The sequence below is a fragment of the Caenorhabditis remanei genome, chromosome III (assembly GCF_010183535.1).
Source record: "Caenorhabditis remanei strain PX506 chromosome III, whole genome shotgun sequence".
Lineage (NCBI taxonomy): Eukaryota > Metazoa > Nematoda > Chromadorea > Rhabditida > Rhabditidae > Caenorhabditis > Caenorhabditis remanei.
Window position 1 is genome coordinate 5,078,036 of NC_071330.1, and position 14,195 is coordinate 5,092,230.

At 37.4% G+C, this 14,195-nt stretch overlaps 6 protein-coding genes across 6 annotated transcripts; 4 read left to right on the forward strand and 2 right to left on the reverse strand.

Moving 5' to 3' along the window:
• Positions 1 to 682: 682 nt before the first annotated feature.
• On the reverse strand, positions 683 to 1,633 carry GCK72_009152 (uncharacterized protein; the record flags this gene model as incomplete). Its single annotated transcript, XM_003103168.2, has 1 exon — positions 683 to 1,633. The coding sequence occupies one exon, from the start codon at positions 1,631 to 1,633 to the stop codon at positions 683 to 685; it is 951 nt and encodes a 316-aa protein (XP_003103216.2).
• A 1,401-nt stretch (positions 1,634 to 3,034) lies between these two features.
• On the reverse strand, positions 3,035 to 4,003 carry GCK72_009153 (uncharacterized protein; the record flags this gene model as incomplete). Its single annotated transcript, XM_003103201.2, has 1 exon — positions 3,035 to 4,003. One exon carries the CDS (start codon positions 4,001 to 4,003, stop codon positions 3,035 to 3,037), a length of 969 nt encoding a protein of 322 aa, XP_003103249.2.
• A 1,689-nt stretch (positions 4,004 to 5,692) lies between these two features.
• GCK72_009154 (uncharacterized protein) lies at positions 5,693 to 6,682 on the forward strand (the record flags this gene model as incomplete). The annotated part of the gene is made up of 1 exon (XM_003103179.2): positions 5,693 to 6,682. The coding sequence occupies one exon, from the start codon at positions 5,693 to 5,695 to the stop codon at positions 6,680 to 6,682; it is 990 nt and encodes a 329-aa protein (XP_003103227.2).
• A 1,368-nt stretch (positions 6,683 to 8,050) lies between these two features.
• On the forward strand, positions 8,051 to 9,064 carry GCK72_009155 (uncharacterized protein; the record flags this gene model as incomplete). Its single annotated transcript, XM_003103157.2, has 1 exon — positions 8,051 to 9,064. The coding sequence occupies one exon, from the start codon at positions 8,051 to 8,053 to the stop codon at positions 9,062 to 9,064; it is 1,014 nt and encodes a 337-aa protein (XP_003103205.2).
• Positions 9,065 to 10,596: 1,532 nt separating this feature from the next.
• GCK72_009156 (uncharacterized protein) lies at positions 10,597 to 11,259 on the forward strand (the record flags this gene model as incomplete). Its single annotated transcript, XM_003103108.2, has 1 exon — positions 10,597 to 11,259. The coding sequence occupies one exon, from the start codon at positions 10,597 to 10,599 to the stop codon at positions 11,257 to 11,259; it is 663 nt and encodes a 220-aa protein (XP_003103156.2).
• Positions 11,260 to 13,426: 2,167 nt separating this feature from the next.
• On the forward strand, positions 13,427 to 14,139 carry GCK72_009157 (uncharacterized protein; the record flags this gene model as incomplete). Its single annotated transcript, XM_003103151.2, has 2 exons — positions 13,427 to 13,531; positions 13,915 to 14,139. 2 exons carry the CDS (start codon positions 13,427 to 13,429, stop codon positions 14,137 to 14,139), a joined length of 330 nt encoding a protein of 109 aa, XP_003103199.1.
• Between the last annotated feature and the right edge of the window lie 56 nt (positions 14,140 to 14,195).

Consider the following 14,195-nt stretch of genomic DNA (forward strand, 5'->3'; position numbering starts at 1 on the left):
CACGTTTTTTCACCTAGTGACCTAGTTGAGATTTGTTTTAACTAAAAAAATAGACGGGCATCATTAAGAGAAAATTTCTGATCTTTTGGTCCAAATTTGAAGAAAATCGGTTCAGTAGGAAGGACGGTAGGATCGGCGACAGACACATAAACATACAGAATCTGGTGTTTGTAAAGATGATTTAATAGTTTTTACATATTTTTGTTTTGAATACGCACGCGAGGTACGTAAAAATTAAGAGTTGAGAGTTCAATATGTCCGTGTCTGTTATCCTTAAAAACGTGAACTTTCTTCATGTGCTGTATTTCCTCTTTTTATTTCTTGCTTTGAAAAATGTTCCGAAAGTGAGAAGCAAAGACCATACACGATAGATACCAGGTGAAACACATAAGATTGGCTGCCGCATTATTACGCGACTTTGAAACACAAACTTGTACCTCAATTCTTGGAACTTTAGCCTTAATAGACTTTAGTTGAATAATGTTTATTGAAAAGTAGAATATACAATCACTCATAGAGTAGAAAAAGTGAGAAAGAAAAGGTTAAAAGACATGGAATAGAAGGAAGAAAAAAGTTTAAGAAACGAGAAAATTTAGAAACAGCATACTGAGTTTATTGAGAAGGATTATAGAAGAGGAAGCAGAAATTATGGATAGCAGTGGAAATAGACATCATCAGAAATTTAATCATTCAAAAACTCTTGGAGAATCAAATGAAACCGAAGATACTTAGCGTGGACGATAGCCTCAGTCCCATCTTTTCTTCTAATATAAGAACCACCTGAAACTGTTTCCGTACGTTCCTCGTATGTACCCATTCGTCTCACGCAGGTTCTCTCCTCCTCATCAGGTATCTTTCTGTGCTCTATTCCTTGCAATAACTCCCTCTCGTACTCCTCTCTATCTTCAATTGTCAAATCACCTCCAACCATAAGATACTTCAATCTTGGATTCGATCCGGCGATCCAATGCTTCAAAAACCGATTGAAATCTTTTTCGATCATCCGAGTTCTATTGATTTGAATCTCCGAAACATTCATAAGTAACAAGTCGTCAAGAGTTAATAAAGGAGCGTCTCCTATCACAATATAATCAAGATTTTGAACAAAAAATTGGCTCATCCTGGAGTGATTCCAGACGAAAAGCGGGGTTTGATCCAAATAAAAGCTACGTGAAGGCCTTATCGCATTCAAATAAATTATCATGCCGTCATCAGAAATTCTCAAATTTCCGTCATGAGAAAAAGAAAGTTCTCTTATCTCTAATCCGTTTACAAGCTGTTGAATTTCCTCTGGTGGATAAGCATGATCACTCCTAACAGTCAATTCATCAATCCAATCGTGATGTAGTATTTCCATGAAATGATCAATGTAATCTCTCACTTCAAATGTTCCATTCTCCCATTGATAATCCTCATATTCAACTCTGTAGTTAACTTTTCGTGCCACATGCAATTTGACACTCTCTGGTCTCTCTATCTCTACAATTTCTCTCTCATTTTTTTCGAATTTGTCGAATGTCACGCTTATTACGCAGGAATAGAATCGGATTTCCAATCCACACGATGCACACGCGTCTAATGAGATTTTCTTAGAGTGGAGGTTCAACGAGCACACGATTTTCTTCGTTCGCATTGATAAAATAGAAAGTAGTATTCTGGAAACATATTCAATATGAAAATAAATTAACAGTTAACTCACTGTTCAATTGCTTCCAGGCTTCGAAATACTGATAACACAACATTTTCCGGTAAACGTAATAAGGGAAAACCAGGAGGCATTGCAAGAATCAATAGAAAACGTGTCTGAAGAGAACACACAGAATAAGGGACGATTTGTTTGCCAAGTCAGTGGATGAGATTGGGAGGAGGTACTGCCATGGAGACAAGGTCATCTGATCTCATTGGCACCGATAATCATGAGAACGGACGGATTCGTTGTTTGTCTTCTTACCAGTCGATTAGAGGCTCTGACACGTTCGGTTCTGATTGTCTGTGCATCTTTCTTATCGCGATGACAGTATCTCCTCCCTCCTAATCTCATCGACTGACGTGGCAAACAAGTCTTTTTGGGTTCTTCGAATAATTTTGAAATTTAAAAAATGTTATCTTTTAGAGACATTTCGATATTTTCAATTTTTGTTATCTGAAAATTCTTCTCTTAGGCTTTAGAAAAAGTTCTAAAGTAGAAGTTTATAACTTTCAGATGCAATACAATTTCAGAAAAGTTGCAACTAACAGATCTAATGTCTGTAAAAGGTAGTTGAAATCGCGTTTAAAAACAAAACATTAGGTTACAATCTCATATTATTACACATACATTGATTGAAATGGTTTTATGATTGAATAATGTTTATTGAAAGTAGAATATACAGATCTAAAGAGGGAAAACTGAATGAAATCACTCATAGAGTCAAATCATCGAATGAAATCACTCAATGATAGGGACAAAAAACCATACTTGTCAACGGGCCGAAACGGGCCGACACGGGCAGGCTCGTAACTCGCGTCAAAATGAATATTATGAGCTGAAAATTATACCAAAATGTAGATCTGGACGAGTTCTATGTCCGTGACCTACTACGAGCCGGGGGCTACTCGTTAATATGCCGCGGGCCGAACTAGAATGGTTTTTTTGGCCATTTTCGCGTTTTTTGGCACTTTTTCCCGGCTCGCGGCACATTAACGAATAGCCCCCGGCCCGTAGTAGGTCACGGACATAGAACTCGTTGAGGTCTACATTTTGGTATATTTTTCAGCTCATAATATTCATTTTGACGCGAGTTACGAGCCGGCCCGTTTCGGCCCGTTGACAAGTATGCCGTTAAGAGACATGGAATGTTATATGTAGAAGGAACAAAAAAGGATTTAGAAATGAGAAGAATAAACAGGATATTAGAAATTGAAAGAAGAAATTAAAAAAAGAACTTCGTAAGCAAGAGAATGAGAAAAACGAATGACATTATACACAAAGAGATTGGATGACAGTGCGGATATACCATTATGGATAGTGGTGGAAATAGATAATATCAGAAATTTAAACATTCACCAACTCTTGGAGAATTAAATGAAAAAAAAGATTTTTAGAGAGGACGATGGTCTCAGTCCCATCTTTTCTTCTGATATAAAAACCACCTGAAAAGGGTTCCATATGTTCTGCGTATGAACCCATATGTCTCACGCAGGTCCTCTTCTCCTCATCAGGTATCTTTCTGTGCTCTATTCCTTGCAATAACTCCCTCTCGTACTCCTCTCTATCTTCAATTGTCAAATCACCTCCAACCATAAGATACTTCAATCTTGGATTCGATCCGGCGATCCAATGCTTCAAAAACCGATTGAAATCTTTTTCGATCATCCGAGTTCTATTGATTTGAATCTCCGAAACATTCGTGAGTAACAAGTCGTCAAGAGTTAATAAGGCAGCATTTGTTATCACAATGTAATCAAGATTTTGAACGAAAAATTGGCTCATCCTGGTGTGATTCCAATCGAAAAGCGAGCATCTATCCAAATCAAAGCTACGTGAAGGCTTTATTGCATTCAAATATATTTTCACGTTGTTATCAGAAACCCAGTCAGATAAAGAAAGTTGTCTTATATCCAATCCATTAACAAGTTGTTGAATTGACTCTGGAGGATACGCATCATCCCCCGTAACAGTCAATTCATCAATTCTATCGTGATTGAGTATTTCCATAAAATGATCAATGTAATCTCTCACTTCGAACGTTCCATTCTCCCATTGACAACTCACAGATTCGACTATTCCATAGTCAACTTTTCGTACAGCGTTGAATCTGACTCTCTCTGGTCTCTTTATCTCTAAAAGTCCTGTCTCAGCGTCCTCTTTCTCACTTTTTACGAATGCCACGTGAATTATAATAGAATAAAATCGGATTTCCAACTCACACGGTGCACACGTGCCTAATGACATTTTCCGAGGGGGAAAGTTCAACGAGCACACGATTTTCTTAGTTTTCATTGATAGCATGGAAAGTAGCATTCTGAATTCAATATTAAAAATAATTTATGTGTAAAAGTTAACTCACTGCTCAATCACTTCCATGCTTCGAAATACTGATAAGACAACATTGTCCGGCAGATGAAATAGTGGGAAACTGGGAGGCATTGCAGGAATCAATAGAAAATGTGTTTGAAGAGAACACACAGAATAAGAGAAGACTTGTTTGCCACGTCAGTCGATGAGATTAGGAGGGAGGGGGTCCTGTCATGACGTCATCTGATCTCATTGTCACCAGGGTTGCCGCCGAAAAAAAAAATTTTTTTCGGTTTTTCGGGTTTTTCGGGTGTATGGAGCCGAAAATATTTTATTTTTTTCGGCCTCCGTGGAACGGGAAAAAAATTTTCGGTTTTTTTTCGTCTCCCGAAAAAAAAGTTTTCGTTTTTTCGGTTTTGGAAAAGAAGGTCAATTTTTAAGGTGTTTTTATTAATTTTCTAACTGTTTTCAGTATATTTTTTTGATTTTTCGGGTTTTTTGAGAGGTTTTTTAGGCGAACAAAAAAAGTTTTCGGGTATTTTTTCGGAGGCCGAAAAAAATTTTTTTTTCGGCTTTTTTTCAGGAGGCCGAAAAAAATTTATTTTTTTTCGGGTCAAATTTTTTTCGGCGGCAACCCTGATTGTCACCCATAGTCATGAGAATGGACTCGTTGTTTGTCTTCTAACCAGTCGATTCGATTTGTGTTGCGACTAGTTAGAGGGACGGTGTCACATTTAGAGACATTTAGAGGGGAATAAAAAGGAGGAGAGCAACTAAAATTTTATTAAAGTTACAGTACAGAGTACTGTTAGACTGGTGGCTCAGGACCAATAAATTAAGTTTGCAACTTATTAATTCCGCAACAACTCTTAAAAAACCTATATTTTTGTCTGTGTGTGCATCTTTCTTTCAGAAATTCAGAAGTTACATCAGGACTTACAGATACATTTGTTTCAGAATTAACAAGTTATTAACTTGCAATTTGATTTATAACTCCTGAGCCACCAGTCTCACAACCTGGTGACCTTGCGATAAGGAACTACCCTACATTTGCTTTGAATACATAAAAGGAAGGCGAAGTCGTCTGAATACCGTCATCTATCAATTACTCCCTACTCTCTGCGTTCGACTGTCAATCTATGAAGATCCTGTGACACCGTGGTTCGGAAGGGTCTTGTTGGTCAAACAGTATGACACATCCCCTGTGACAAGCAACCGATATGAAATGCCTCGACCTCGGACGCCAACAGTACTTTCTACTGGCATGCTAATAAAGTTGTAGTTGCTCTCCTTCCGTTTGTTCCTCACGCACTCTAAATGTGACACGGGCTCACCGTCCCTCTAACTAGTCGCAACACAAATCTCTAACTGGTTAGAAGACAAACAACGAGTCCGTCCATTCCCATGACTATGGATGACAATGGGATCAGAAGAGTCGGCATGAGATTAGATGACCTTATCGCTATGACAGGACCTCCTCCCTCCTAATCTCATCGACTGACGTGGCAAACAAATCGTCCCTTATTCTGTGTTCTCTTCAAACACATTTTCTATTGATTCCCGCAATGCCTCCCGGCTTTCCACTGTTTTTTCTACCGGACAATGTTGTCTTATCAGTATTTCGAAGCATGGAAGTGGTTGAGCTGTAAGTTAAGTTTTACACAACTTTATTCTTATATTGATTTTTTTTACAGAATGCTACTTTCCATGGTATCAATGCGAACTAAGGAAATCGTGTGCTCGTTGAATCTTCACCCTGATAAAATCTCATTAGACATGTGTGCATCGTGTGAATTGGAAATCCGATTCTCTCCTTTCATAATACGCGTGGCATTCGAAAAATTCGAAAAAAGGGACGCTGAGAGAGAAATTGTAGTGATAGAGAGACCAGAGAAAGTCGGATTCTACGTTTCACGAATAGTTAACTATGGATTATTCAAAGGACTCGAAAATGTAAATTATCAATGGGAGAATGGTACATTCGAAGTGAGAGATTACATCGATCATTTCATGGAAATACTCAATCACGATTGGATTGATGAATTGTATGTTACGGGGGGTGATGCGTTTCCACCAGAGGAAATTCAACGCCTTGTTAATGGATTGGATATAAGAGAACTTTCTTTTTCTGATGAGGGAAATGTGAGAATTTCTGATGACGGCATGATAACATATTTGAATGCAATAAAACCTACACGTAACTTTTATTTGAATCGAAGCCCGCTTTTCGTCTGGAATCACTCTAAGATGAGCCAATTTTTTGTTCAAAATCTCGATTGTATTGTGATAGCTAATTCTCCTTTATTGACTCTTGACGACTTGTTACTTATGAATATTTCGGAGATTCAAATCAATAGAACTCGGATGACCGGGAAAGATTTCAATCGGTTTTTGAAGCATTGGATCGCCGGATCGAATCCAAGACTGAAGTATCTTACGGTTGGAGGTCAATCGACAATTGATGATAGAGAGGAGTACGAGAGGGAGTTGTTGCAAGGAATAGACCACCGAAAGATACCGGATGAGGAGGAGAGGATGTGCATAAGACGAATGGGTACATACGAAGAATGTAAGGAAAAAATGACAGGTGGTTCGTATATCAGAAGAAAAGATGGGACTGAGGCTATCGTCCACGCTGAATATCATTGGTTTCATTTGATCCTCCAAGAGCTTATGAGTATTTAAATTTCTGAAATTACGGAACTAAAATCGTAGATCCGCACTGTCATCCAATCTCTCTCTCTCTCTTTCATTATAGTACTGTCACCCGTATTTTCCATTCTTTTGCTTACAAAGTTGTTTTCTTTAACTGTTCCCTCAATCTTTCTTAATAAACTCAATATGCTGCATTTAAATTTTCTTGTTTCTAAATCCTTTTTTGTTCCTTTTATAACATTGAATGTCTCTTAACCGTTTCCTGTCCATTTTATTACTCTATCAGTGATTTCATTCAGTTTTCCCTCTTCAGATCTGTTTATTCTTCTTGTCAATATACATTATTCAAACCATTTAATTCAATAAATTCATGTTTTACTCGGAAAATATGAGATTATTTTTGAAGTATGAAAATGAATTCGGCGAAACGCATAATGTTCTGGTTATAAAAAATGCGACACTTGCAGTTTTTAGTTGAAAATGAACAAGTGTGAGAAGGCCCCTGATGGTATCCCAAAATTAATTGTTTATGGAATGTAAAGATCGCAAATAGAGCTGCATTTTTGTAGTTGACAACTTTTTTCTGAGCGATCACATCCTAAGAAGTTAGAGGCAGTTAGTTAGAGGCAAACAGCTCAAAAATCTCTCCTTTTACCACGAAAAGAGCAACATTTTCTAAAATTTCTTTGGCGTTTGATAACTCTCTAGGGAGTGCCCGTACAAAAAAGTTGTCAACTACAAAAACGAAGCTCTACTTGTGATCTTTACACTCCATAAACAATCGATATTGTAAGTCTATCAGGGAGGCCGCCTCACACGCACAGAGTTGACCATTTTCAACTAAAAACCCCAAGTGTGATATTCTTTATCGCCAGTATTAAGCTACATATATGCCATGAAAATATCATAAGTGATCACAATACATCTTTAAATCTAAAGAAATTACCGAGTCAATCAAAAACGGAATTTTGAAGTTACATACCAACATTTTTCAGGACTTGGAAGAAGAAAATAATTTTTTTTAGTTTCTTTTCGCCACGGCAGAATGTTGAGATACCTTCTTTCAGACGGTCCCTCTAACGTGTCGCAACACAAGTCGCTAACCAACTGGTAAGAAGACAAACAACGAGTCCATTCTCATGACTATGGGTGACAAGGACATTAGATGACGTCATGACAGTACCCCCTCCCTCCCAATCTCATCGACTGACGTGGCAAACAAGTCTTCCCTTATTCGGTGTTCTCTTCAACACATTTTTTAATGATTCCTGCAATGTCTCCCGGCTTCCCACTATTCCGTCTGCCGGACAATGTTGTCTTATCAGTATTTCGAAGCATGGAAGCAGTTGAGCTGTGAGTTAACGTTTACTTCATTTTTATATTGAATTTATTTCCAGAATGCTACTTTCCATGATATCAATGCGAACAAAGGAAATCGTGTGCTCGTTGAATCTTCACCCTGAGAAAATCTCATTAGACACGCGTGCATCGTGTAATTTGGAAATCCGATTCTCTCCTTTCATAATATGCGTGGCATTCGAAAAATTCGAAAAAAGGAACGCTGAGAGAGAACTTGTAGAGATTGAGAGACCAGAGAAAGTCGGATTCTACGTTACACGAATAGTTGACTATAGAACATTCGAAGGACTCGAATACTTTATCAATGGGACAATGGAACAGGATTATCAATGGGAGAATGGTACATTCGAAGTGAGAGATTACATTGATCATTTCATGGAGATACTCCATCACGATTGGATTGATGAATTGTCTGTTATGAGCGATGATGCGTATCCACCAGAGGAGATTCAACAGCTTGTTAATGGATTGGATATAAGACTACTTTCTTTTTCTGATGAGGGAAATGTGAGAATTTCTGATGACGATATGATAATATATTTGAATGCAGCAGTAAAACCTACACGTTGCTTTTATTTGGATAAAAGCCCGCTTTTCGCCTGGAATCACACCAGGATGAGCCAATTTTTCATTCAAAATCTTGATTACATTGTGATAGGAGACGCTCCTTTATTAACTCTTGACGACTTGTTGCTCATGAATATCTCAGAGATTCAAATCAATAGTTCTTGGATGATCGAGAAAGATTTCAATCGGTTTTTGAAGCATTGGATCGCTGGATCGAATCCAAGATTGAAGTATCTTACAGTTGGAGATGATTCGACAATTGATGATAGAGAGGAGTTCGAGAGGGAGTTGTTGAATGGAATTGATCATCGAAAAATGGCGGATGAGGAGGAGAGGACCTGCATAAAACGAATGGGTACATACGAAGAATGTAGGGAAAAAATGACAGGTGGTTCTTATATCAGAAGAAAAGATGGGACTGAGGCTATCGTCCACGCTGAGTATCTTCGGTTTCATTTGATTCTCCAAGAGTTGGTGAACTTTTAAAATTCTGATGTTACCTATTTTCACAACTAAAATGGGGAATTCGCATTGTCGTCCAATCTCTCTCATTCTGTCACTCGTTTTTCCCATTTTCTTGCTTACAAATTTCTGTTTTAACTGCTCTTTCCTCTAAAATCCTTCTCAATGAACTCAATTTGCTTTTTTCCAATTTTCTCGTTTCTTAATTCTATTTTGATCCTTCTATAACATTTCATGCCTCTTAACCTTTTCCCTCTCACTCTTACTTCTTTATGAGTGATTTCATTCAGTATTCCTTTTTCAGATATGTATATTCTACTTGTTAATGAACATTATCCAAACATAAAGCCATTTCATTTAAACCAATTTCTGCGAATCTCGGAAAATAACGATACAAAAAAGGACAAAAAACAAGAAAGATTGTGATTGTAATGACAAAATTTATAGTAATTGCTCGTTTTTTTAGCCAGTTCGTTTGATCTTGGCAAGGGTTAGTAGACGTCCTCATGACTCGATTATAGCAACAAGAATAGTGACAATCACCACGGCAGCAACATAATTGATATTATTTCCCTTGCATGTCAACGTCTTCATTCTAAAATCTTCTGTTGCAAAAGTTGGAAGTCTGTTAAAGGAGGTGAGAACGCAAAAAAATTGTGATCGAAATTGTGATTGCGGTTTTGTACCCATGCGCGTTCGGTCATGTGTTCGGGTCCCACAGAGCAATCACTTACCGAATTTTGAGCCAACATTTTTTTTTGAGTTCTCACCTCCTTTAAATACCGCGGGGTCAACATTGTGAGTTTACGATCCGCCTGGAGTGTTTTCTTGATTTTTAGCTCCAAACAATGTCAAACTTTTGCTTTTTGTATCATTTCTTTTCGATTCTATTTGACATCAGAAAAATGTGACATCAGGACAGAAAGATGCACAGACAGACAGAAAGGTGTCAAGAACCGCTAAACGATTGGTAAGAAGACTAACAACGAGTGGGTGACAATGAGATCTGATGACGTCATGACAGTACCTCCCCCCTCACAATCTCATCGGCTGACGGGGCTAACATCTCTTCCCTTATTCTGTGTGTATGTTCTCTTCAAACACACTTTCTATTGATTCCTGCAATGTTTCCCGATTTCCCACTGTTTCTTCTACCGGACAATGTTATCCTATCAGTAATCAAAAGCATGGAAACAGTTGAGCAGTGAGTTAACTCTTTTATTCTTTTGCATTTTTATATTTAATTCATTTCCAGAATGATGATCTCTATTTTATCGACAAAAACGAAAAAAATCGTAAGCTCGTTTAACCTTCAATCTTATAGATTCACATTAGGCACGACTGAATCGTGTGATTTGGAAATCAGATGTTTTGACCTCAAAATAAGGATTGATTTCAAAATTTTTGAAAATAGAACTCTGAGAGAGGCTCTAGTGACAGAGATACCGTTAATAGTTAAGCTCTACGCCACACGAATAGTTAACAATAGACTCGAATCTGAGCTCTTTGGATGGGTGAATAGAACATTCAAAGTGAGAGATTTCATCGATCATTTCATGGAGATACTCCATCACGATAGAGTTGACGAGATTTTGGTTTCAAGTAATGATCTGTATCCACCTGAGTCGATGCAGCAACTTATTAATGGATTAGAAATAAGAGATCTTTATTTTTCTGAAGGAAATTCTGATGTCGACGCAATGATATATTTGAATGCGATAAAGCCTACACGTAGCTTTTTTTTGGATGGAAGCCCGCTTTTCGTCTGGAATCACACCAAGATGAGCCAATTTTTCATTCAAAGTCTCGATCATATTATAATAGAAGAAGCTTCGTTATTGAATCTTGATGACTTGCTTCTTATGAATATCTCTGAAATTCAAATCGTTACAACTCGGATGACCGGGAAAGATTTCAATCGGTTTTTGAAGCATTGGATCGCTGGATCGAATCCGAGACTGAAGTATCTTTCGGTTGGAGGTCAATCGAAAACGGATGATGGAGAGGAGTTTGCAATGGAGTTGTTGCATGGAATAAACTACCGAAAGATGGCTGATGGGGAGAAGATGACATGCGTGATATGCATGGGTACATCCGAAGAACGTACGGAAACAATTTCAGGTGGTTCTTATATCAGAAGAAAGGATGGGACCAAGGCTATTGTTTACTCTGAAGATACTTGGTTTCAATTTATTCTCCAAGAGTTTATGAGTATTTAAATTTCTGATGTTAACTAATTCCACAACTTAAATGTTGTAACTCCGCACTGTCGCCCAATCTCTCTAATTCATTATAGTTCATTTTCTCATTCTCTTGCTTACAAAACTTTTTTAACTGCTTCCTTTTCTATAATCCTTCTTAATAAACTCAATATGCAGTTTTTGAATTTTCTCATTACTAAATCCTTTTTTGTTCCTTCTATAACATTCCATGTCTCTTAACCTTTTCCTGTACGTTTTACTACTCTAGTTGAAATCTAATACTATTAAACAGTAATTTCTTATCTCAATTATTCTTCCTTTTTCTGTGAACAACATCTTCCTTATTTTCAATTTAAACATTTACGAACTGTTTGTTCTTTATATTACTTTAAAATAAAGGTTGAAAATTTGAAATCGTTCTGTGTTTTTAATCAGGAGGAGAAAACAAGATCTTAGCAAATGAAAAACGGACAATTTTGGGAAGAGTAGTATACAAATGAGCAAAGCAAAAACTGAAACAACATAATTCATGTTTTGATTTTTAAACAATGTCATAAAACGGAATCGAGCAATGATTGTACGTGCTTTACCAAAGCAAAACACTTTGTTAGAAATTGTGTTTTTTTTCAAAATTCCTACCTTCTTTTTCAAACTTCTGCCTTTTTTTCAAAATTGCTTCTTTGTTTCTTCAAAAATTCCTAAAAAAATTTTCTGTGTTTACTGAGAAATGGCTAACGGAATGTTCTCTCTACCGAAAGGCCTTGCGTGGCTTTTTCGCCATTTCTATCTTCATCATTTTTACAATTTTTAACTAGGAAAACATTTTTTTTCAGTTTATTTTTTGTACAGAATTTCAACGCCCCCTACGGTGAAGTAAAAAGAGATGGAAGTTGCTTCTACAGTGCGTCCAATAATGTTAAGACACCCCCCCCTAAAACGAAGGTTCCGAGAAAATTGGATGTGTTCTGGAAAAACTGTGAATGCAGTTCGATTCAGAACCTTTGAAAACCCCCACAAACAAATTTCTCGACAAAAATACCTGTTTCTGAGCACGTGACCTCAAAAAAACACTTTTTTGGCCGTCCAAAATTGATAAGACACCCTCGATTTTTTCGATTTTTCACGAATATGACTAGTATGAAAGAGCTCTAAAACTTTATTGATTATTCAAAAACACAAAAAAACATCGCACAATTAAATAACTGGTCTCTCCTTCATTATTCTGAATAACTTCAATCATCCTATCTTTCATGCTTCCATCGACACTTGCAGTTTTCAGTTGAAAATGGTCAACTTTGTGACTGTGAAACGGCCTTTCTGATTGTCTCACAATTTTAATTATTAGTGGACTATACAGATCACAAGTAGAGCTTCATTTTTGTAGTTGACAACTTTTTTTGTACGGACACATCCTGAACCCGATTCCGGGTGCCTTTTTGATGATGAATCAATCTATTTTGCACTTTCCCCTTTGCTTCCTGATTGATATTGTTTCCTCATCCTCACATTCTTATCCCCCGACATTCCCCCATATCACTTATTGTTTTCATATGTATATTAAAACTCCTCCGGGGGGCCCTTTTCTATGTATAAAAGCCACTGAGGTTTCGTTATAGAGGTGATTGTTCTATGTTCTAATAAAGACGTAACCATCGACAATATACAGAGAATGCAGAAGTCAACGTTGCGAAAAAATTGAGAAATCCGCGGACTGGACACACGAGTGACAGTGCCAGAAAAGCGATTCTGGCTGACGATGAAGCTAAAGGAGCCAGTTGGTGTTCGATATTTGGATTGGAAATATCGGACAGGCACACGATGCAAGGATATGTTCTACAACAGATCAAAAAGGAGCTGAGAGCAACTCGAAGAAAATCGAACTTTTTTCCCTTTTTCCTCTGAGAATTTCTTGGGAAATTTTTCCTATCGAAGCACGAGACAAAGATTTAAAACGTGCTACTAATTTAAATTTAGAATTCAAAATAGAAACTGATTTCGAAATTTTCAAATAAAGTGCGCGTGGGATGCCATAGCTAGAAGTACAGTAAGACGTGAAACAACGATAAAAAATTTCTAAAAATTTGTTTTATTCCCCGTGAAATGTTCCCCCATTAAAATTCAAATGTTTTATCACATTTCACTTTTTTTCCAATTTCCATCATTTTCCCTCATTTCTGTCTGAAAAATGTCTGTGGTAACTGTGGATCCACCGAATGCAACATTCCCTGCTTCTGGAGGCACTTCAACTCATTTCATCAATTCCACATATGAATCCAGAATCGCTTTTAAGGTAGGGATTGGCAATGGAGCGCAGTTGCATTTAGAAAATTTTCAAACAGTCTCGTAAGTCCCTAAATTACGACTTTTTATCGTGATTTCAAATTTTTGAAAAAAAAACTGTCGTAAGGTGTTTGCGGACTCGAGAAATTTGGCGGGAATTCAATTATTCGAGAAATATTTTAATTCCCGCCAAGTCCGCAGACACCATATTTTACGAGCAAATTTTGTGGTGTTTGCAGACTTTCGGTTTGCCGGGAATTCAAAATTTCAAATTCCCTCTATATCAATTTAGTTCCATTTCACGACAAATTCCGCTCGAATTCAAATTTTTGAATTCCCGCCAACACTTCCAAGTCCTTGCGACAATTCCCTAAAAATTCGAACTCTCTGCAGGTGAAAAGTTCGAACAACGAAAACTACCGTGTCCGTCCGGTGTTCGGTTTCATCGAGGCGAAAGGAAAGACCAAATTCGAGATCGTCCGTTTGGAGGGACCAGTGAAAGACGACAAATTAATGATTCTGTGGGCGGAGGTTCCGGCGGATGAGACTGAGCCACAAGCACCGTTCAAAGGGGGAGCACATCAAGGAGATGCGACTATTCTGATGAAGGCTACTTGAAGGAATTATAATAAATATTTTTTCACATCAATTTATAGGAGGAGGGGGGAAACAAC